General features: G+C 44.9%; 1 protein-coding gene across 2 annotated transcripts in view; it reads left to right on the top strand.

Annotated features, from left to right (window-relative positions):
- aspscr1 (ASPSCR1 tether for SLC2A4, UBX domain containing) overlaps positions 1–23,988 on the top strand; it is a 170,786-nt gene that overhangs the window by 70,125 nt on the left and 76,673 nt on the right. For both annotated transcript variants that reach the window (XM_055653819.1, XM_055653818.1), the window contains 3 exons: positions 785–1,379; positions 20,879–20,947; positions 22,725–22,873. In XM_055653819.1, coding sequence (XP_055509794.1) covers positions 785–1,379; positions 20,879–20,947; positions 22,725–22,873 — 813 coding nt within the window. The remainder of the gene's footprint in view (positions 1–784; positions 1,380–20,878; positions 20,948–22,724; positions 22,874–23,988) is intronic.

Below are 23,988 nucleotides of genomic sequence, written 5' to 3'. Positions count from 1 at the left end.
AGTGTTTGAGTTGCTACCCTACAGCACCAGAGACCCAGGTTCGACCCTTAGACAAAAATGCTGGAGAAACTCAGCAGGTGAGGCATCATCTATGGAGCAAAGGAATAGGTGACGCTTTGGGTTGAGATGTCGAAACGTCACCTATTCCTTCGCTCCATAGATGCTGCCTCATCCGCTGAGTTCCTCCAGCATTTTTGTCCACCTTCAATTTTTCCAGCATCTGCAGTTCTTTCTTAAACAGGTTCGATCCTTGGTCGGCAGGGACAAGTTGGGCCGAAGGGCCTGTTTCCGTGCTGTTTTTTTTCTTTTTTTTTCCTTTTCTGGGTTTTTGTTATATTATTTATTATGATTACATATTGTGTTGTGCTGCAGCAAGTAAGAATTTCATTGTTCTATCTGGGACACATGACACAATAAAATACTCTTGACTCTTAACTGCGTAATACAGGTTAATTAACTTGTTTTGTAAGTTTGTTAACATGTTAAATAGCAGTGTTTTAATGCAACACCAGCACTTTTCAAGAAATAGCTTTCCCAGCTGAGCAGAACTGCGTCAAATACATTCATGTACAGCCTTTTAACCTGTTCACTGCCACGTCTTTTTTCACTATTGACCATGACCTGAGTGTACCCGGGGGTCGCACCGAGCAGGTTAAAATTGATTTCTCTTTTCCCTGCTCCATGAGTCAATTTGGAGCATATAATATGAAATAAACAGTTTGTGTGGTCAGCTGTGCTATATATATATGATTGGACTTTATCTCCGTGTTATTCTTTCACAAAGGTATGTTTTGAAGAAACCCAGTGTGGATGGGCAAGATGACCTTATGGATTTGGTAGCATCATCTGATGAGCACCCAGTGAATAAATCCAGCACTGTGGCGATTGGGGTTGTTGATGGAGCTCCAGCTGAGTCGGCCTCTGTTCATTCTATGGATGATTCTAACCCCAAAGAGCTGATCCGAGAAATCAACTCGAGCGGAACTGGGGAAGCAGTCGTAGAACAAAAGGACTTGACTCGAGAACCAAGTAAGAAGGCTGAAGCCACTCCCCAAAGGAATGAAGGTGGAAAGGAATCGCCAACAGAAAAGATCAGGTCAGAGCCATCAGAAAAGCCATGTCACAGCACAGAAAAACCTGCCACTCCTGGGCCAGTTCACCCTCCTGAGTCAGACTCCAGTGCCTTGTCCAAAGAACAAAATCATAGTCCCGTCCATCATGAAATTCCACTGGGTGATCTGCAGCCAGACCAGTCAGAAGCATGTGGCCATCAGTTGACCACCAATGAGCCACTGAGGGCATCAGCATCAGCATCCGTTTCGTGTGCGGCTGGTCCACCGCATCCAAAGAAATCGAAAACTGTTCAATCATCCCCAAAGGTAGGAAATTAGATGTTTTATTTGAAAACTTCCATCCACATAAGTCATGGGAGCAGAAAGGTTCACCACATTGGCACTACGGTAGACGTGCTGCCTCACAGCGCCAGGGACCCGGGTTCGATCCTGACCTCAAGCGCTGCCTGTAGGAAGTTGGTATATATTACCCTGTGACTGTGTGGGTTTTCTCCGGGTGCTCCGCTTTCCTCCCACACTAAAAACTCGCACAGGATTTTGCAGGTTAATTAGTAAGTCCCTAGTGCGCGTAGGTTGGTGTATAGATAGGATGATTGTTGGTTGGCTCGGACTCAGTGGGCCGAAGAGCCTGTATCCACGCTGCATCTCTAAAGCCGAAAATAAAGTAAATGAAGCCATTCGGCCCATCGGGTCTGTTCTGCCATTCATTCATGTCTGATCCATATTCCCTCTCAACCCCATTCTCCAGCCTTCTCACTATAGCCTTTGACACCCTTACTAATCAAGAACCTGGTTCTGGTTCCTTAATTTGTATTAACAAGCTACTTCAATTGTGCTAGACCCTTTGATTCTCGCAGTTACTATTTAAGTCTAAACACCTTTGGTTCCAAGAGAAATCTTTTTCTTTGCAGATGTCATTTGTTCTAACAAGTGTGATGTGATAGTTATGTTTGGGTTTTGGCATCCACAACCTCTGCCTTCCTCTTTGAACCACAAGCTTTTAAAACTGGTGTTTAGTTTCAGTCATTTCCTTTTGACTAGCCTTGTCTCTGAAATAGTTTTAATGCTGAATTCTGATTGAATGTTCTTTCCAAAAATCGCAATTACGATATAAGTACACACCACCCTCTGTGTGAAAACATTGCTCCTGAAATCCCTTTTAAATCTTTCCCCTCTCACCTTAAGCCTAAGCCCTCTAGTTTTGACTCCCCTACCCTGGGGATAAGATGGTGGTTATTCACTTTATCTATCCCCCTCATGATTTAACAACCACAAAGGTCAGCCTCCAATGTACAAAGGCTCTTTATTAGTCACATACACCAATTGGTGTAGTGAAATGCGGATTGGCATTGCAGCGCATTAAAAAGGAATACAACATAACAATAATAAAGAAAATGAAACATAAAAAACATCCCCTCTAATGCTAGAGGCAGGAAACATGTTCCCAATGTTGGGGGAGACCAGAACCAGGAGCCACAGTTTAAGAATAAGGAGTAACCCATTTAGAACGGAGACGAGGAAACACTTTTTCTCACAGAGAGTGGTGAGTCTGTGGAATTCTCTGCCTCAGAGGGCGGTGGAGGCCGGTTCTCTGGATGCTTTCAAGAGAGCGCTAGATAGGGCTCTTAATAATAGCGGAGTCAGGGGATATGGGGAGAAGGCAGGAACGGGGTGCTGATTGGGGATGATCAGCCATGATCACATTGAATGGCGGTGCTGGCTCGAAGGGCCGAGTGGCTCACTCTTGCACCTATTGTCTGTTGTTTCATTTTGGCAGTACTTTTTTTCTGAATAGCATATTACGGTAACGGTGAAATAGAGAAGGATCTGGTATCGTCAGGCTTGATTCGCGAAAGGAAATAGTACTCGGACGCAGAAAATAATTAGGAAAACGAACAGTTATCCTTTGTTATGAGGGAAAATGAATATAAAAGTAGGGAAGTTATGTATGCATCAGTTATGTAGGGCAGAGGTGAGACCACATCTGGAAGATTATATACAATATTGGTGGTATACACAAAATGCTGGAGTAACTCAGCGGGTCAGGCAGCATCTCTGGAGAGGAGGAATGGGTGACGTTTCGGGTCGAGACTCTCCAGAGATGCTGCCTGACCCGCTGGGTTACTCCAGAATTTTGTGTCAACCTTCGATTTAAACCAGCATCTGCAGTTCCTTCCTACACAACATTGGTGGTCTTGTTTATGAAAAGCCATACCAGACTAATACAGTGAGCGGTTCAATGGTGCCTTATTTGTCACAGTGAAATTCATTTTTACCTACAGTCCAGTACAAGTATAACTATGCATAAGCACTTAGATACATCTTAGATAAACATCTCCTGAGACAGTACAAGTGTACAGCAGTAGTACACTGAGACAGTATCATAGTCTCCAGATTTTGGAGATGTCTGTGTCATCTTCAGATGTCTGTGAAATTCTCTGCCTCAGAGGGCGGTGGAGGCCGGTTCTCCGGATGCTTTCAAGAGCGAGCTAGATAGGACTCTTCAAAATAGCGGAGTCAGGGGATATGTGGAGAAGGCAGGAACGGGGTATTGATTGGGGATGATCAGCCATGATCACATTAAATGGCGGTGCTGGCTAGAAGGGCCAAATGACCTACTCCTGCACCTCTTGTCTATTATCTATTTTGGTGCAATTTTCGAGTCCAAGTTAGTAAGTGTAGGGTTCTTGACCCGACTGTGAAAGCCCGTTGTCCTGGTGGCGTTACAGAGTCGGCCTGGCTAAGCATAGCCGTGGTGTCCTCCAACGCTGTCGGCCACGGCCGGTCCAAGCGCTTGGGCCTCCTGGAGCGGTGTTCGGTCCAGCCCAGGCCCAGGCTCTTGCCGGGCCTCCAGCGGCCCACTCCACCTTCCAGGCATTGCACTTCCTCCCAAATGGGATGAGGTTCTATTGAGGAATGGTTGGACAGGCTAGACCTGAATCTGCTGGAATTCAGATGAATGATGAGCGATTTGATTGAAACATCACGCTGTGGTGGATGTTTATGTTCATTTTTATGTAGTTGTGTGTCTTGCTGCTTTGTTGGTCTGACTGTACGGCAAATCAGATTCCTTGTATGTTCTTACATACTTGGCTAATAATGTTTTTGTATCTTGTATTTAATGGTCTTGATAGGATGGTTATAGAGAGAGTTTCCTCCAGGAGAACCTATAACCCATGGAGATTATTGCTCGCAAACCCAGGTCTCTGGCAGTGTAAGGCAGCAACTCTACTGCTGTTCCACTGTGCATTAACCAGCATCTGCAGTTCCTTGTTTCTCCAGAGATGCCGCCTGACCCATTGAGTTCATAAGTGATATCAGCAGAATTAGGCCATTCAGCCCATCGAGTCTCCTCCGCCATTCAATCATGGCTGATCTATCTTTGCCTCTCAACCCCATTCTCCTGCCTTCTCCCCATAACCCCGACACCCGTATTAATCAAGAATATACCAACCTCAGCCTTAAAAATGTCTATTGACGTGGCCTCCACAGCTGTGTACGAGAACGAATTGCACAGATTCACCACCCTCTTACTGAAGAAATTACTTCTCATCTCTTTTCGAAAGGTACATTATTTTATGCTGAGGTTATGGCCTCTGGTCCTAGACTCTCCCACCAGTGAAATTTGCACAGAGTTACTCCAGTACACCGTGCCGTATCAAAACAATGGGCAGCTTCTTTATGTTGAAATGTTCAATGTTTTCATCTCAGTCTTTTGATTTGTCGGATCCCAGCTGGGGAAATGCAGCAGTCGTGTGTAGGATGGAACTGCAGATGCTGGTTTACACCGAAGATAGACACAAAATGCTGGGGTAACTCAGCAGGACAGGCAGCATCTCTGGATAGAAGAAATGGGTGATGTCACCCGTTCCTTCTATCCAGAGATGCTGCCTGTCCCGCTGAGTTACTCCAGCATTTTATGCCTTAAAGCAGAAGTGGTGTTATACTTAACTTTGGCACTTGAGGGGGGTGGGGGGGGGGGGGGGGGGGGGGGGGGAATGGCTGCTTCAAACTGGTGTGCAGTGACCTCTGCTGAATCGTGCATGTCTGTACAAAGGGCAAGAGGAAGGTCGGGCTAGACTGTGGTGCCCTCTGCAGTCATTCACAGATACTCCTTGTGTGAGGTTCATACATGCACAGTGTCCATATGAGCAACTGTTCCACCCTGACTACAGGCGAGCGGGTTCGATCCCGACTACGGGTGCTGTCTGTACAGAGTTTGTATGCTCTCCCCGGTTTTCTCCAAGATCTTCAGTTTCCTCCCACACTTCAAAGACATACTGGTTTGTAGGTTAATTGGCTTGGTAAATGTCAAAATTGTCCCTAGTGGGGGTAGGATGGTGTTAATGTACGGGGGCCGCTGGTCGGCGCAGACCCGATGGGCTGAAGGGCCTGTTTCTGCGCTGTATCTCTCAACTAAACTAAACTGGACAGTGGCCGCCATCAGTGGAACTAACCTGTGGTGACTTTTGTTAGAGAGGGGGGAAAAAATAATTACAAAATGTATCAACAAATCTGCATTGCAAAGATTTAATTCTTTGAGTTGCCAATCGTAGATAAAGTTTGGCTTTAATGTGAAGGCAAATTAACTTGCCTTATGTGTTACGGGTGAAAAGATAACTGGTGATTAAAATAAGGTCGTGCGTACCCACGTGCAGGATACACGAAGCCAGGAAATACAGAAAGGCAGGCACAGGGGACTAGGACATGGACTTTAGCAAGGTCATTGACAAGGTCACTGATGGTAGGCAGGTTCAGAAGGTGATAGATCGAGGGGTACATGGTGAGATATAAAATTGGGCACAACATGCCAGAAGTAACTCAGTGGGTCAGGCAGCATCTTGGGGTCATGGAAAGAGAGTTCACGTCGCGGCCCCGTTTTCACCAATCTTTCCACCAACACACACACAAGAATCACAAGACAGACACTATGTATGCAGATGCCGCAAAGTGTGTTCAGCTCTGGCTGAACATCTTCTCATCTTGTGTGTGGACTCGATAAGAAGAAGGCAGCATCTTCAGACTGAAGAAGGGTCCCGACCCGAAACATCAACTATCCATGTTCTCCAGAGAGTTCTGCCTGGCCCGCTGAGTTACCCCAGCATTCTGTACAGCCCTTTCCTGTAAACCAGCATCTGCAATTCTTTGTTTCTCCACGGATACACAGTTGGCTTGCTGGTTGTGGAGAGTTGTTTCTTCTAGATTGGTGGTCTGTGAGCAGCGGTGTCCCACAGGAATTGGTGCTGGCTCCTCGATTGTTTGTCATATCTATTAATGATTTGAATGAAGATGGAGGTGGCATGATTAGTAAGTTTGGCTGTGACACCAAAGTTGGTGGTAGAGTAGACAGCGAAGGAAAGTTGTCCAAGGTTACAACCGGATCAACAGGGAAATTGGACAAAGGAACGGCAAATGAAAGTTAACCTGGACAATCGTAAATCTTCGGGAATGAAAGAAGTACCCAAAAATAAAACTCATGGGTTTGTAGCAAATGTTCTACACAGTTATGATCCAGCATAGTGAGATTGTTTATGCAGACAACATTTACGACCCTGAAGAGAAATGGAAAGTGAACGCTATGATATATCGTTGGTGGGATTGTGTAGTTCTGATGATGTCACTTTCTTGTCACATGTACATCTAGGTACAGTGAAATTATTTTGTGCAATGCAGTTAGTGCAACTGAAGATGTGATCTTCTGAAGATGTGATTTCGGTTCAGTTTAGAGATACAGCGCGGAAACAGGCCCTTCGGCCCACCGAGCCCGCTCCGAACAGCGATCCCCGCACACTAACACTCTCCTACACACACTACACACAGGGACAATTTACAACTTTACCAAGCCAATTAACCTACAAACCTGCACAACTTGAGAGTGTGGGAGGAAACCAGAGCTCCTGGGGAAAACCCACACAGGTCACGGGGAGAAGGTACACTCTCTGTACAGACAGCACCTTAGTCGGGATCGAACCCGGGGTGGGTGTCTGGTGCTGTAAGGCAGCAACTCCAACGCTGCGCCACCATGTGATATTACTCTTTCAGTTGCATTCTGTTCAATTTATTTTCTGGATCCTGCAATGATTTTTGAATTTTTGCTAAAGATATCATGAGTGTGAATCATGTACACTGTGTTTATATAATCACGAACAGTTGTATTGAAACCACAACTGAAGTATTTTTCTAAATAATGGTTTGGCTCGCCAATTGCCAAATTTACAGCTTTTGATCCCGGATTAATTACAGGTTTCAAAACAGCACGATAAAGACCTACTGGAATCTTTTATGTATTGTGCCCTCTGAGGTGTTTTAACAAATTATATTTCTTAGTGTCAAAGCAATTAGAGGGTAGAAATCTTTATGTTGTGGCATTCATGGGATGGCAAAATCAAAGCAATAGAAATGGTTCTTCACCTCATGGTATAGAGTACTGAACAAGGTGGGCCAGGTCACCGAAACTTTGCAGGAAGGAGATGATATGTGGGAGATTAAACACAAAGTGCGGGAGTAACTCAGCGGGTCAGGCAGCGTCTCTGGACGTAGAAAAAGGAGAAAAACACTCCTTCTTCATCCCCGACCCGAAATCTCACCTATCCTTTTTCTATCAGATGTTGCCTGACTCGCTGAGTTACTCCAGCACTTTGTGTCTATCTTTGAGATAAACCAGCATCTGCAGTGCTTGGTTTCTACATTTTGGTGTAAGAGAAGATACTGATATGACCATTTAAAAAAAAAACTAATGATACTCAACTATAGTCTAAGAAAGAACTGCAGATGCTGGACAAATCGAAAGTAGATAAAAAATGCTGCAGAAGCTCAGCGGGTGAGGCAGCATCTATGGAGCAAAGGAATAGGTGATGCTTTGGGTCGGGGATGAAGAAAGTATATATGTCTATGTGTATAGATGTATATATATATATGTGTGTGTGTATATATATATATGTGTATGCATATGTATATATGTGTATATATATATATATATATATATACACATGTGTGTGTGTGTATATATATGTATATGTATATATATATAGATATGTGTATGCGCATATATGTGCATACATACATTTATATTATATATATATATGTATGTGTATATGTGTATATATATATATATACACACACACACACACACACACACACACACACACACACACACACACACACACACACACACACACACACACACACACACACACACACACACACACACACACATATGTACATATATATATACATATATATATATCACCAGTATTATGAATCTTTGCCACATAGCAATGTGCTTAGGTAACATTAATCCTGCGTGTGAAGAATGAGTAATGCAAGGGTTTTTGTTTCTTTGCATTCCAAGGTGGTCATTTTCTTGTGGCATGACATCTTTTTATCTTCCGTATTGTGATTTTTGTTGGAAAAATGTCTTGGTTTTACAATCAGTAAAAACTACACAGTCATAGTCACACTGTACGGAAACAGGCCCTTTGGCTGAACTCTCCCACACTGATTAAGATGCTCTTCTAAGCCAGTTCTATTTGCCTGCGTTTTGATCCATTATCCCACTCAGACTTTCCTATTCAAATACCCAACTAATGGTCTATTAAATAATATTATTGTATACCTCAACCATTTCCTCTGGTTTCCTCATCCCTCGCTAGAATTTAGAAGATTGAGGGGAATCTTATAGAAACTTACAAAATTCTTAAGGGGTTGGACAGGCTAGATGCAGGAAGATTGTTCCCGATGTTGGGGAAGTTTAGAACAAGGGGTCACAGTTTAAGGATAAGGGGGAAATCTTTTAGGACCGTGATGAGAAAAACATTTTTCACACAGAGCGGTGAATCTCTGGAATTATCTGTCACAGAAGGTAGTTGAGGCCAGTTCATTGGCTATATTTAAGAGTGAGTTAGATGTGGCCCTTGTGGCTAATGGGATCAGGGGGTATGGAGAGAAGGCAGGAACAGGATACTGAGTTATCAGCCATGATCATATTGAATGGCGGTGCAGGCTCGAAGGGCCGAATGGCCTACTCCTGCACCTATTTTCTATGTTTCTATGTTTCTCAGACAATCCACCCTGGTGTGAAAATATACATGCCGCCCCTTTGAGGTAATAAATAATGAGCATTTGGCGGCACTGGGCCTCACCTGAATAAAGTGTAAATGGCAGTGAAGTGATGGAATTGGGTCAGCTGTAACCTGCAATATATGAGAAGCCGTGAGGTCGGAAATGAGAGGAATGCCAGTGAGTGCTTGAATTTGTTTGACAGGCATATTTAGTACTCCAGCATTACAACTGCAGTAACAAAACTGCCCCTATAACTCTTCTTTCCCCCCCCCCCCCCCCAAAGTTGTGGCACATTTCATAGATCTGATCAGTTGCACGTAGATAACTGGGTGTCTTCAATCAGTGCTGACCATGTCACGTACATTCTTTGGATGTGTCCACCGCTGATTTTCAGGCAACTGGTAGACCGGCATCTCTTTTTATCCGGACAAAATTACAAGAGCGCACTTGAACAATGAACCCCCCCCCCCCATCCCAAAGTTCCCAGCGCCCCCCCCGGAAATGTGGCGCCTAGGCCGGGTAAGGTGGCTGATCTGAATTCCGCAAGTCGAATTTGCGCACTGCGGCCAAGGCTTTAGCAGTCCATGGTGCTTTAGAGATATGGGAGGGGTATAACTAGTGGACCAGAGGTGTATTGTTGTATCATTATTACGTGACCTCTATTGTTCTGGCAAAATGGATAATACAACAAGGCTCTGGAACCAAGGGTGTCGGATAACCAGTGGTGGACACGTCCCAGCACTAAGGTCTTGTTGCAAAACGTGTTCGTTCGTCATTGACCGATGTCGTCCGGTTTGATCAGGATAGTTTGTTCTTTCGGACACATTTCTCCTTAGCTGATCGTATCGCAGCCCCGCACTCTGGTCCACAGAGCGTCTGGAACTGATCTTGGTGCAGGCTAAGGTTGATGTGGAAATGTGCAGCTGTGACTGAAACATCATAGACACAAAATGCTGCAGTAACTCTGCGGGTCAGGCAGTATCTCTGGAGAAAAGGAATAGGTGACTTTTCGGGTCGAGACCCTTCTTCAGACTCTATCACAGCTTCGAACATAATAACTCAACCTCCAAAATCAACTCCAAAGTTTTGCAACACTTAGATAAATAGCCCTTCAGGCCTCATCCACTACCTGTAAGTATTATGTTAGGATAACAATAGGAAGATGTCTTAAAGCTATTTTATATTAAAATTCATTTCAGATATGCATATACACAATAGTACAAAATGCATCTTCATAGTTGATCCATAAAGCAGGCGCATTACTTTATAAATATTTTCCTTCCTTCCAATTAGGTTTAGGTTTTGATTGTCACGTGTACATTGTCACGGGCCTGCTTTATGGATCAGCTATGAAGGTTCATTATGTACTATTGTGTACATGCATATCTGCAATGAACTTTAGGATGAAATAGCTTAAGACATCTTCCTATTGTTATCCTATCATAATACTTGAGTAAACCTTTATTTGAATGCTAGCTAAACAGATCAAACAAGATATAAATACATTCTAAACTGGTATAATGGATCGAGCAAAGGGGGGGGGGGGGGGGGGGGGGGGGCAGAGTGCAGAATAAAGTCCTCAGTCCTTGCTGCAAAGTAAACCGTTCAACAGGTTTTCAATTGTCAATAATGATTTTTGATTCATCAGTCTGTAAAGGAGCTCCTGAATAGCTTGTGTTCATTTTATTTTCGAAGCACGCATTTGCAAGAAGCGGTATTCACAATGATGTAACTTGAACCAATTGTTTAGCAAGCTATAAATCAGAATGCCGCCCTTTAACCCTCCAGGTTCTGAATTTAATTAGAGCAGCATTATGATAGATGTACGTTCACAGACCGAAAAAAGCCCCACTTGAAGCTGTTCAGAAGGAGTGGTTATTAATGGGAAGGAGAAATACAGGGCGATATTTCCAGATATTCACGCAGGGAGAAATATGAATCAGGCGTTGATCTTGAGTCTCGTAATGTTATGAACTTCATACATTGCATGTTAAACTTTCTTTTTCCAACAAAGAATTGTTTACCCATATTTGCTTGTAGCTACTTCTAATTGTGCCGTACAGTAAATCCTCATGATAGCGGACCCTGGGGAGGGCGAATTATGTCAGTTATTGCCAATTCTCCACTATAACCAAGTGTGGTATTATCACTGTATAAGCAGTAGAAACAAGCAACTGGAGTTGCTGGTTAATACACAAAAGAACACAAAATGCTGGAGTAACTCAGCGGGTCAGGCAACATCTCTGGAGAACACGAATAGGTGATGTTTCGGGGAGAGACCCTTCTTCAAGAGAAGGAGCGGTTGGGGAGACTGCAGGAGCCAGGGGTGACATCGACAGCTGTTGGTAAATCCATCCACTATAACCAAAGTCCATGGTAAAGAGGTCCGTTAAATCGAGGGTTTACTGTATGTGTATTAGATCTGTAAATTTGCTGCTACATCTTGGCTGCTCTTCAACCTCTGGTGTGGGGTGAGAGATTGCAACCTTCACGTGGTCCGCCCTGTTTCGACGAATGCAATCAACCTGGCGTGCACAATCAAATAAGATCAAATACAACAAGTTGTCCTACAATTTTAAGCTGTGCACGCCATACGAAAGAAGAACCTCTGCTGTATTTTGTCAAAGTTCATCCAGTGGGAGGTTCTCAGTTCCACCTCAACAAAACTTAATTGTAATTTTATCCCTTCTTCTTGGCATGGAGTTGCCGCCTTCCTACATGGCTTCTGTTGATTCGGTGTGACTGGAAGCCCATAACTCGTCGAGAATAACTCGTGCCATTATTGCTGGCATAATTCTGTATATGCAGTGGTGCACCACACTGAATATTTCGGCTCAACAATTATGACTTCCGTTTGAATGTAATGAGATCTAATTGCTTGAACTTGGATTGCAGGCTGTAATCTTTGCTCATGAACATTTGTAGCTGATGTTGGAGATCAGCTAATACGGGCCCGGCTGGTAGTTTGGAAACTGTAAGCACGTGCTTACGTTTGCATCAGTGTTTTTTCTCCCCCCCCTTTTTTTTTTTTTTTTTGCAACTTGTACTAGAACAAGATTTTGTACTTCAAAGGTATGCTTGATTAATAATTTAAGAAAAGAAAACCAGTACATTTTTCACTCAGTTTTGATAGAGTGCGGTTTGCAATCAAAAATTGAACAGGATAAAATATGTACTCTGCTTTCTTCTGCTATGGATGTTTAGCAGACCGAAGCAAAAAGCCTTTGATGTCTAACCTTAATTATTCTAAGGTAGTTTCACTGAGCTAGCTGCAGATCAGAGCTGAAATTTCCTTGATTATAGTGTTTGTAGTCCAGAGTTACAGCAACTGTGAAGAACACCTCACTTTGAAGTTTGCATTGGTTGCCTTGCTGCCCTGTCCCAGGCTAAAGCAGTGATCCAGAACAGAACTGATTGCTTCCTGTAAAGCACTAGATAACTGTAAATACAGCACGATGATATTAGCCATGACTCCAGCGAGGCTTGAGCTGGGGTTGGTGGAGGAATGATGGGAGGCAAGGATGGCACCACACAAAGAAGCCTGAGATGATGCAGGTTTCACAGCAACGATGGGAAGTTTGGCTGTTGTGCACACTGGCCCTCTATTTTAAAGGCATATTGCTGCAGTTTGAGGTTTTCACATTGTTTTCTCCTTCAACCTAAGCAGCTTTTGTGAGTAGCTTGTGTCCTCTCTAACCTGAACCATTTAGCATCTGCTCTTGCTTGATGCTTAGAACAATTACGGGGCTGTCCCACTGCAGCGACCTAATCTGCGAGTTTAGAAGAGTTTGCCCTCGACTCAAACTCGCAGCATGGTCGACACATGGTGCGAGGAGGTACTATGAGGTCATCAATTTGTGCTTCCCAAAAGGTGGCTCCAAGTGTGATACTCGTACCAAGTTATGAGCCTGTTTATACGTTCTCAGAGTATAATTAAGCCATTTGGCCCATCAAGTCTACTCTGCCATTCAATCATGGCTCATCTATCTTTCCCTCTCAACACCATTCTCCTGCCTTCTCCCCGTAACCCCTGACACCCGTACTAATCAAGGCATGCCCATCCCTCCCGGTATAAGTGAGGAGAAATGAGAACGCTTTTCCCGGCCTTGGAAGAATGGAGACAGAAGAGACTACAGATGCTGTATTCTTTGGCAAGAACAAAACAGATGCAGGTAACTCAGCAGGTCAGCCAGCATTTGAGGGGGAAATAGATAGGCGACTGGTCTGAAGGAGGGTTCCAGCCCAAAATATTGCCTGTCCTTTTCTTCCACAGGTGCTGCCTGACCTACTGAATTACTCCCGCACTTTGTGTTTTTGGCAGCGCTCAGTAAAATCAGTCACTAAATGTCTCTGTTGTAAGTGTAGAATTGATCCATATTGTCATTTAAGTAAAAAACAAGTTAAGCCTGAAAATGTAGGTGATTATTGGCAGCTATTGAGCTACCCAAATTAGTTGTATCTGAATATTCGAGTATAATCACCTGGAAGAGAGACCTCGTTACTTTGTCCCTTCGAGACGGCCACTAGAAATAACCAGTTTATACACAGTTTTGCTTTTGATGGATTAATAGTCGTGTTTTGCAGTCGTGAATTCAACTGGTTTCAAACACTTGACGAGAGACACAAAGTGCTGGAGTAACTCAGCGGGTCAGGCAGCATCTGTGGAGAGAAAGAATGGGTGACATTTTGGGATGGAATCCTTCTTCAGACTGAGAAAACAAAACTACACACTAGTTTCAAACACTCTTTCATTCAAACAAAACGAAGCAATCACCGCAACCTTAAACCATAGGCGGGCAAAAGGGATTGATGCCTAACAGCAGGCTTTAGAGATACAGCACGGAAACAGGCCCCGCAGCCCACTGAGTCCGCGCTGACCAGCGATCACCCTGTACACCAACACTGTCCTACACACTCGGGACAATTTACAATTTTTACCTAAGCCAATTATTCTACTAACCTGAGGTGGACACAAAATGCTGGAGTAACTCGGCACGACAGGCAGCATCTCTGGAGAGAAGGATTGGGCGACTACGTCTTTGTAGTGTGGGAGGAAACCGGAGCCCCCGGGAAAAAACCCATGTGGTCACAGGGAGAACGTACAAACTCCGCACAGACAGTAATCGTAGTCAGGATTGAACCCAGGTCTCCGGCGCTGTAAGGTGGCAACTCTACCGCTGGTCCTCTGTGCTGCCCCTTGATGCTCTCCATCACCCATTACATTACAATAGAAAAAGCACAGCACAGGATCAACCCTTTGGCCCACAATGTCTGTGTCAAATGTAATGCCGAGAAAAACTAACCTCTGCCTCCACGTGATCCACACCTCTCCACTCCCTGCATACCCATATGCCTATCTAAAATGACACAGATGGCTGTGGAGGCCAAATCAATAGATATATTTAAGGCGGAGATTGACAGATTCTTGATTAGGAATATTGTCAGGGATTATGGGGAGAAGGCAGGAGAATGGAGTTGAGAGGGAAAGATAGATCAGCCATGATTGAATTGTGGATTAGACTTGATGGATCAGATGGCCTAATTCTGCTCCGAGAACTTAAGACACATATGCTGGAGTAACTCAGCGGGTCAGGCAGCATCTCTGGAGAACATGGACAGGTGACATTTCATAGAAACATTGAAAAAAAACTAGGTGCAGGAGGAGGCCATTTGGCTCTTCGAGCCTGCATCGCCATTCATTGTGATCATGGCTGATCATCCACAATTAGTAGCCCGTGCCTGCCTGCTACCCATATCCCTTGATTCCACTAGCCCCCTAAGAGCTCTATCTAACGCTCTTTTAAATTCATCCAGTGAATTGGCCTCCACTGCCTTCTGTGGCACAGAATTCCACAGATTCACAACTCTCTGGGTGAAAAAGTTTTTTCTCATCTCAGTTTTAAATTAGTAAACACTGCCCAGTCCATCATCAGCTCTGACCTTCCTACCATCGAGGGGATTTATCGCAGTCGCTGCCTCAAAAAGGCTGGCAGTATCATCAAAGACCCACACCATCCTGGCCACACACTCATCTCCCTGCTACCTTCAGGTAGAAGGTACAGGAGCCTGAAGGCTGCAACAACCAGGTTCAGGAATAGCTACTTCCCCACAGCCATCAGGCTATTAAACCCTGCTCGGACAAAACTCTGATTATTAATAACCACTTTCTGCTATTTATCAGTTTATTTATTCACGTGTGTATATATTTATATCATGGTATATGGACACATTTATCTGTTTTGTAGTAAATGTCTACTATTTTCTGTGTGCTTAGGCAAAGCAAGAATTTCGTGGTCCTATACAGGGACACATGACAATGAAACTCACTTGAACACTTGAACTTAAATGGCCTCCCCTTTATTCTTAGACTGTGGCCCCTGGTTCTGGACTTTCCCCCCCCCCCCATCATTTGGAACATTTTTCCTGCATCTAGTTTGTCCAGCCCTTTTATAATTTTATACGTTTCTATAAGATCCTCATCCTTCTAAATTCCAGTGAATACAATCCCACTCTTTGCAATCTTTCCTCATATGACAGTCCCGCCATCCCGGGGATTAACCTGGTGATCCCACGCTGCCCTGCTTCAATAGCAAGGATGTCCTTCCTCATATTAGGAGACCAAAACTGCACGCAATACTCCAGGTGTGGAGTCGGGTCCATCCTTCAGATTGATGAAGCCGAACTAAAAGCCTCTAAATCAACGCCCCAATCATTCATTAATAGCACAGAAGGGTTGAATAATTGTCAATGTATAATAATAGATATTTGTTTGGTTGATTAAATTGCTCAGATTGCATCATGTGGCCGTGCGATGATTTGTTTTTTCCTGAGAGGCAAATTACTCAAAACGGGGAGCAAAGTTTTTGAGGAGGAGGTTAAAATTGAAAAGGACTCGGATGGTCTGCGGAGAACTCTTTGAATATTGTACTTTATTAAAAATGTTACTTTGATTGCTATGCAACTGTTGGCTGCATTCCAGGTCGTCCTTTGATCTTCCAGTACAAATGCCATAATTGAGATTATGATGCAAAAGAGCTTTCGAGAAACCAAAACAAAAGGAGCAGTTTTGGAAAATGATGGTAAACCGGACGTTTTAGCAATGACCATGCAGCGTGTCCATTTTTAATGAGTAACGAATGTTATCGCCGGTTTTTCCCATGTCCATTCTGTCCAGATTGTTGCAGTAAGTGATGCTGGGAGTAAAGTGAGTTTCCAATCCTCCTCCCTCAATCGCTCCATCTTCGGAAGAGAATACAAGCAAACATGTTTGTGCTTTATCGCGCCAGCCTTGTTTGCCCCACACGGAGTTGCTGAAATCTAGGCATTTTTATCAATGAATACATGGTGATATAAATAGGCACAGGTAGAAGTATGACCAATGGAGGAGTGTGGTGGCTCTTTGCCAGCTAGTCCAAGAAGAGGATCTTCTATAGACACAAATAGTAACTCAGCGGGACAGGCAGCATCTTTTGAGAGAAGAAGGGGTGACGTTTCGGGTCGAGACCCTTCTTAGTCTCAACCCGAAACATCACTCATTCCTTCTCTCGAGAGATGCTGCTTGGCCCGCTGAGTTCCTCCACCATTTTTCGTCTATCTTCGGTTTAAACGAGCATCTGCAGTTCCTTCCTGCACAGAGGATCTTCTATTATCTATTACAATCGTTCCACTCTTTTAAATCCTCATTTCAACAATTTGGAGGGTGGCGCTGTGGTAGCTTTTGCTGCCTCACAGCCCAGAGACCCCGGGTTCGATCCTGACTGCGGGCGCTGTCTGTACGGAATTCGTGCGTTCTCCCTGTGTCAACGTGGGCTTTCTCCGGGTGCTCCGGTTTCCTCCCACATTCCAAAGAGGTGCTGGTTTGAAGGCTGATTGCTTCTGTAAATTGCCCCTGGTGTGTAAGATAGAGCCAGAGTGCGGGTGATCATGGTCAGCGTAGACTCGATGGAGCGCCAACGGCGGTTTAATTTTATTATTTTGTGTGGTGCATTCCAACAAAGTGAGAGTACGTTACAGAATCATAATGCAAGAGCACAGATATGTTTAATAAGCCGCATTTCAAGTTCAAGTTCACATTTATTGCCACATTCACCAGGTAAGGTACAGTGGAATATGATTTACAATGCAGCCATACAAACAAAAGAGCACAATACACAATAGACCATCCACCACAGTGGAATCGACATTCTTCACTGTGGTGGAAGGCAATAACTTTGCCAGTCCTCCTCCTTTGTTCACCCGTGGTCGGGGCCATGAACCCTCCGCAGTCGCCGCTACGGATGGCCCGATGTACGGGCCCTCTCGTCGGGATGCTCGAAACTCCGACGTCGGGACGGATAAACACTCCGCAGCTCGGAAGTCCCAAATCGGCCGCTTCCTACCGGAGACCGGGACTTCACGACGTTATAGGCCGAAGGTCGGCGCTCTTAAAGCCCACACCGCGGCTAGAAGCTCCGCAGACCGCGGCTTCAGTATGTTATAGCTCGCAGGCCAGCGATCAGAGCACTTCTCCTAGCGACCCCCGGCAAGGGATCGCCCGGCTCCGCGATGGAAAGTCCGCGCTGCGCCCGCTGCTGAAGCTCTGGATCCGACTCCGGGACAGGCCGCACCAATCCAAGTTGTTATGCCGCGAGGGAGGGCGAAATGCAACTGGGAGGAAAGTTGCATTCCACCGAGGTAAGTGACTAAAAAACAGTTTCCCCCAATTTCCGCCCCCACCCCCCACACTAATACACACTTATTCACACTAAAACACACTTTTAGACATACTAAAACCAAATAAAAAGTGGAAAGGACGAACAGCTGCTGGCGAGGCTGCCAGCTCGCAGTGCCACCCAATCATTAGCAGCTGGTGAAGATATAAGACGTAGACACAAGAAACTGCAGATGCTGGTTTACAAAAAAAGACACACAGTGCTGGAGTAGGTGATGCTTTGGGTGGATGGATAGGACCAAGCGCAGGCAGGTGGGACTGGTGTAGCTGGGACATGTCGGCCGCTGTGGGCAAGTTGGGCCGAAGAGCCTGTTTCCAAAGAGAAATGTCAAAGAGAGAAACGAAACAAAATTTGCACGCGGGTAAATATAACCGGTGAAATGCAGCACAAAGATATGTTGCCCTTTGCAAACTTGTTTGAGAGTTTGTGAAATGTGAAGCTGGAACAGATGCATCGCCAGCTCTACCCAGATGATCACTTTATTCTGTAAAGTGGAATTCTTCGCCAAAGAACGCTGTGGAGGCCAAGTCAATGGATATTTTTAAGGCAGAGATAGATTCTTGAGTAGTGCAGGTGTCAGGGGTTATGGGGAGAAGGCAGCAGAATGGGGTGAAGAGGGAGTGATCACCCATGAATGAATGGCGGAGCAGACTTGATTGGCCGAATGGCCTTATTCTGCTCCATATCACTTATGAACTAAACAACATTCCATATTGTCAAAATGATATAAAGGTGTGTTTTTTTAATTAATTTTCTTTTAGTCAGCGCTTGTGTCGTTTAGATGATACTTAATGCCCCTGTCCCACTTAGGAAACCTGAACGGAAACCTCTGGAGACTTTGCGCCCCACCCAAGGATTCCGTGCGGTTCCCGGAGGTTTTTGTCAGTCTCCCTACCTGCTTCCACTACCTGCAACCTCCGGCAACCACCTGCAACCTCCGGGAAACGCACGGAAACCTTGGGTGGGGCGCAAAGTCTCCAGAGGTTTCCGTTCAGGTTTCCTAAGTGGGACAGGGGCATAAGGCAGCAGCTCTACTGCGGCGTCACCGTGTCCCCACTTCATTCCACTCCAGTCATTCCCAGTTCGCAGTAGCTCAAACAATTCAGGCCTTTTTAATTTCCCACATCAATGCCGCCCACAGACAGCATTGTCCAGAGGCGTTACGATGGCAAGAGTTTCTTTACCGAGATTTGATTTATTGAGATTTTTCTCGCATTCCTTGAGGAAATTGCAATATTGTTTAAGATTTTTCTTTCTGAAGCTTTGGTACACAATGTGTGGCCTCGAGTCCCATGAGCGCAGTGCGAATTTTATTTGAAACCAGGCCACCTTTTTACTGTAAGAACACCAAATCGCACTGATCCAAATTCAATGAAGAAGGGATTAAAACAAATAGCCGGAACATTGCGAAATAAAAAATTTGCCCTTGAAACTTGGGGACGTATTAAGGTAATCTTCAATTAATGCGTTTCACTTGACGTCATTTTGGCAGCAGCGCTGTATTCATTCGCAAGAACATAACATTTATTTAAAGTTTCCTGGCAGGTCGACTTTCCATGAAGGGTAGGCTCGCGTGAGATTTATGAATGAGCCTTGATAGAATTGTACCACAGACTACATCAAGCTAATGTAGCATTCATACATTCGTCCAAATGAAACCACTGGCCAAGTTTGCTCCTCAAGACCTTCATTTACACTTGGAATAAACGGTACACTTTTAACGCCCTGTGATCCTTGCAAACAGATCTTTGGCTCCAGCATCACGGCCTTCCTCTCAGACGCTCGCTCAAGGTCTTGTTTCTAGTACCAGGGTTCATTCAGTTGCGGTTTCTGAACACCAGCAATTATTTGTTTTCTATCAAAGGGAATTACACTGATGATCCTAAAGGGGCTGTCCCACTAATTCAAGATTTTCTCCAGTTTCCCCTGATTCGAACTCGGAGAATTACAGTAATAGCCGCTCATAGGTACTTGGGGCTCTCGTGGACATTTTTCAACATGTTGAACAATCTTCACGAGTCTTCACGCTTACCGCGTTTCCCGAGTACCTGCCGTTAGCGTTACGAGCCGCTAAGAGACGTCCCGAGCTCCGACGTACCTGCCACGTACATTCTACGTGCTTACTACGAGTTTGATTTTTTTTTCTTTAACTCAGGAGAGCTCTTGAATTAGCTCGTACAGTGGGACAGCCCCATTAGATAGACAAAAACAGCCGGTGTAACTCAGCGGGTCAGGCAGCATCTCTGGAGAAAAGGGACAGGTGACGTTTTGGCCTAAAGCATCACCTATTTTTCTCCAGAGATGCTGTCTGACCCGCTGAGTTACTCCAGCATTTTGTGTCTGCGTTCGTTTTAAACCAGCATCTGTTGTTTCTTCCTACACATTGATGATCAGCTATAATGGCCCTTCTAAATATACCTCAAGGAAGACACTGGCTTGCTTTGAGAAGGCATGAGAATAATGGAACTGGATTGTTTTGGAGTGTGATGTTGAATGTGGACATACCTTACCCCTTCAAAAAGAACTATCATTAAGACGATTTGAACCCACTGTACTATAATCTACTTTGCTAAATTTCCCCTTTAAAATAGCACCACCCAAGCTTGCTTATCTTTTCAAATTTAACATCCTATTGCACTTTATCTGTTTATTTATTGTGTATACATATGGTCTATGGTATATAGACACACTGAACTTTTATCTCCTGTTCTGTATACATGTTCTGTTGTGCTGCAGCAAGCAAGAATTTCATTGTCCTATCTGCGACACATGACAATAAAACTCTCTTAACTCTTGACTTGATCTCAAACATGTCCAAATAGCTAATGCAGGTAACGCTGATTAATCTGTAAACCCTAGGTAGACAAAAATGCTGGAGAAACTCAGCGGGTGAGGCAGCATCTATGGAGCGAAGGAATGGGCAACGTTTCGGGTCGAGTTTCTCCAGCATTTTTGTCTACCTTTGATTTTTCCAGCATCTGCCGTTCTTACTTAACACAATCTGTAAACACTGGTTCCTTCGTCTTTTTGTAGCGCCCAGATGATATTCAGCCACTGAAGTCGGAGACCTGTGAAGTATCCTCCACAAAGGAATATTTGAAGGTAGATACTGCCTGGTTTGTATGGTGTGCGGTTTCATTGCGTCAAATTCAATTGGTGATACCATAATGTAACGCCAAAAAGTGAGGAGCTGTCCCTCGGACCAAGCCCAAAGAGCCAACGCAGTTTTTTTGTGTTTTTTTTTAAATTTATCTTTATTAGAAGCAATTGTACAAGGATAAGACGATTGGCATAACAATTATACAAATATTGTACAGCTTCAATTTTAACCTTATAACCTAAATCCAAAAAAAAAGAAAAATGGAAAAAAGTGGAAAACAAAGAAAGAAGAAGAAAAAGAATAAAGAAAAAAGAAATAAACTAAATAATACAAAAGAGCAGGAAACAGACCCCTAAGCTACCAAAGCAGTGCAGAAGAAAAGAAAGGATATAAGAAAAGAAAAGATGGAGATATATCTTCCCCCCCCCCCCCCCCCCCCCCCCCCCCCCCCCCCCCCCCCCCCCCCCCCCCCCCCCCCCCCCGCAGTTAAGGGCCTGTCCCACTGTACGAGTTAATTTAAGAGCTCTCCCGAGTTAAAAAAAAATCAAACTCGTGGTAAGTACGTAGAATGTACGTAGCGGGTACGTCGGAGCTCGTGACGTCTCTCAGCGGCTCGTAACGCCAACGGCAGGTACTCGGGAAAGGCGGTAAGCTCGTGAAGACTCGTGAAGATTGTTCAACTGTTGCAAAATGTCCACGAGTGCCCCGAGTACCGACGAGCGGCCATTACCGCGATTCTCCGAGTTTGAATCAGGGAGAAACTCGGGTGAACTCTTGAATCACCTCGTACAGTGGGACTGGCCCTTTACAACATCAACCACAATCTTCGCCTTTTTAATGTGGTAAAATAAACACAATCACTTATCCAGAGCATCAGAAAACAATGTTGACAGTGGCACGCGTGAGGTCTAGGATTGTACCGAGGTCCAGTGAAAAGCTTTCATGTTGGAGATGTTCAGAACAAGTGGCGCAGCGGTGGAGTTGCTGCCTTGCAGCGATTGCAGCGCCAGGGACCCGGGTTTGATCCCGGCTACAGGTGCTGTCTGTGCGGATTGTACGTTCTCCCCGTGACCTGGCGTGGGTTTTCGCGGAGATCTTCAGTTCCCTCCCACACTCCAAAGACGTGCAGGTTTGTAGGTTAATTGGCTTGGTATAAGTAAAAAATTGGCCCGGGTGTGTGTCGGCTAGTGTTTGTGTGCGGGGATTGCTGGTCGGCACGGACTCGGTGGGCCGAAGGGCTCGTTTCCACGCTGTATCTCTAAACTAAACTAAGCTAGTATGTCAAATAATGACGAGACGGAGTACAGGAAGGAGATGGAGAAGCTCATGATCTGGTGTCGAGACAATCACCTTTCTCTCGATGTCAGCATGACGAAGGAGATCGTCTTCGGGAAGCGAAGTGGTACACATACCCAAGTCTACTGCATACAAGTGGAATACATTTCTAGGAATAAATATCCCCTGAGCCTGCTCTGTCATTCTGTCATTCACCTCTTTATTTCCATGTAGTTTAAATATATGGGCACCAGGACCCACAGATGCTGGTTAATACACAAAAGACTGAGTCTGAAGAAGGGTCCCGACCCGAAATATCACACATCCTTATTCTCCAGAGGTGCTGCCCGACCCGCTGAGTTCCTCCAGCACTTTGTGTCCATCTTAAGAAATATTTATACCCGTTTTCTCTGCTGAGCCGGAGGGGATTGTTCCGTTTTAGCTCGGATTTGACTGAAGTAAAAATGTTTATGTTCTAACAACTTATTTCTTTTCTGTCTCAAGCCTGTTGACAGAGAGGCACTTGTTTACCATTTGGATATGAAAAACCACCATGTGCAAGTAGGTCCTGAACTTGAAGAGCTACCTGATGAGTTCTTTCAAGTTACGGTGGATGATGTTAGAAAACGTTTTGCTCAACTGAAAAGTGCAAGGTAATTTTTTCTTTGCTTGCCTAGTATTTTATCACTATGTTGTGTAGACAGAATAACTGTATTTTGTGTAAAAATAAAAACCACAATAGATAATCTAATAAGGAAGAAATCCCACTAGCGAGGCAATGAATGTTTGACACGGTTTGCTTAATTCATTTCTGACGTCAAATAGGACTCTTCCTTCACGGGGAAACAAAAAAGAGCAGGCCCACATCTTTCCAGGTGAGGCAGAGGTTCACCTGCACCTCTTCCAACCTCATCTACTGCATCCGCTGTTGCAGGTGTCATATTCCCTACATCGGCGAGACCACGCGCAGGCTCGGCGATCGCTTCGCCCAACATCTCCGCTCAGTTCGCACTAACCAACCTGATCTCCCGGTTGCTCAGCACTTCAACTCCCCCCCCCATTCCCAATCTGACCTTTCTGTCCTGGGCCTCCTCCATTGTCAGAGTGAGGCCCAGCGCAAATTGGAGGAACAGCACCTCATATTTCGCTTGGGTAGTTTACACCCCAGCGGTATGAACTTTGACTTCTCTAATTTTAAATAGCCATTGTTTTCTCCTTCCTTTCCCTCCCCCTTCCCAGCTCTCCCACAATGCCTACTGTCTCCGCCTCTTCCTTTCTTCTACCCCCCCCTCCCCACTCAGTCCCCCCCGACATTAGTCTGAAGAAGGGTCTCGACCAGAAAAGTCGTCTATTCCTTTTCTCCAGGGATGCTGCTTGACCCGCTGAGTTACTCCATTTTCTGTGCCTATCTTCGGTGTATGTGCCTATCTTCGGTTAGAACGGAGACAAGGAAACACTTTTTCTCACAGAGAGTGGTGAGTCTGTGGAATTCTCTGCCTCAGAGGGCGGTGGTGGCCGGTTCTCTGGATGCTTTCAAGAGAGAGCTAGATAGGGCTCTTTAAAATAGCAGAGTCAGGGGATAAGGGGAGAAGGCAGGAACGGGGTACTGATTGGGGATGATCAGCCATGATCACATTGAATGGCGGTGCTGGCTCGAAGGGCCGAATGGCCTAATCCTGCACCTATTGTCTATTGTCTATTGTAAACCAGCATCTGCAGTTCCTTCCTACACATCATTTCTTAGCCACTGTGGTAGCCTTGAGAACGG

The sequence above is a fragment of the Leucoraja erinacea genome, chromosome 23 (assembly GCF_028641065.1).
Source record: "Leucoraja erinacea ecotype New England chromosome 23, Leri_hhj_1, whole genome shotgun sequence".
NCBI lineage: Eukaryota > Metazoa > Chordata > Chondrichthyes > Rajiformes > Rajidae > Leucoraja > Leucoraja erinaceus.
Note: the sequence above shows the minus strand (reverse complement) of the source record. Positions and strands in the feature narration are given on the sequence as shown.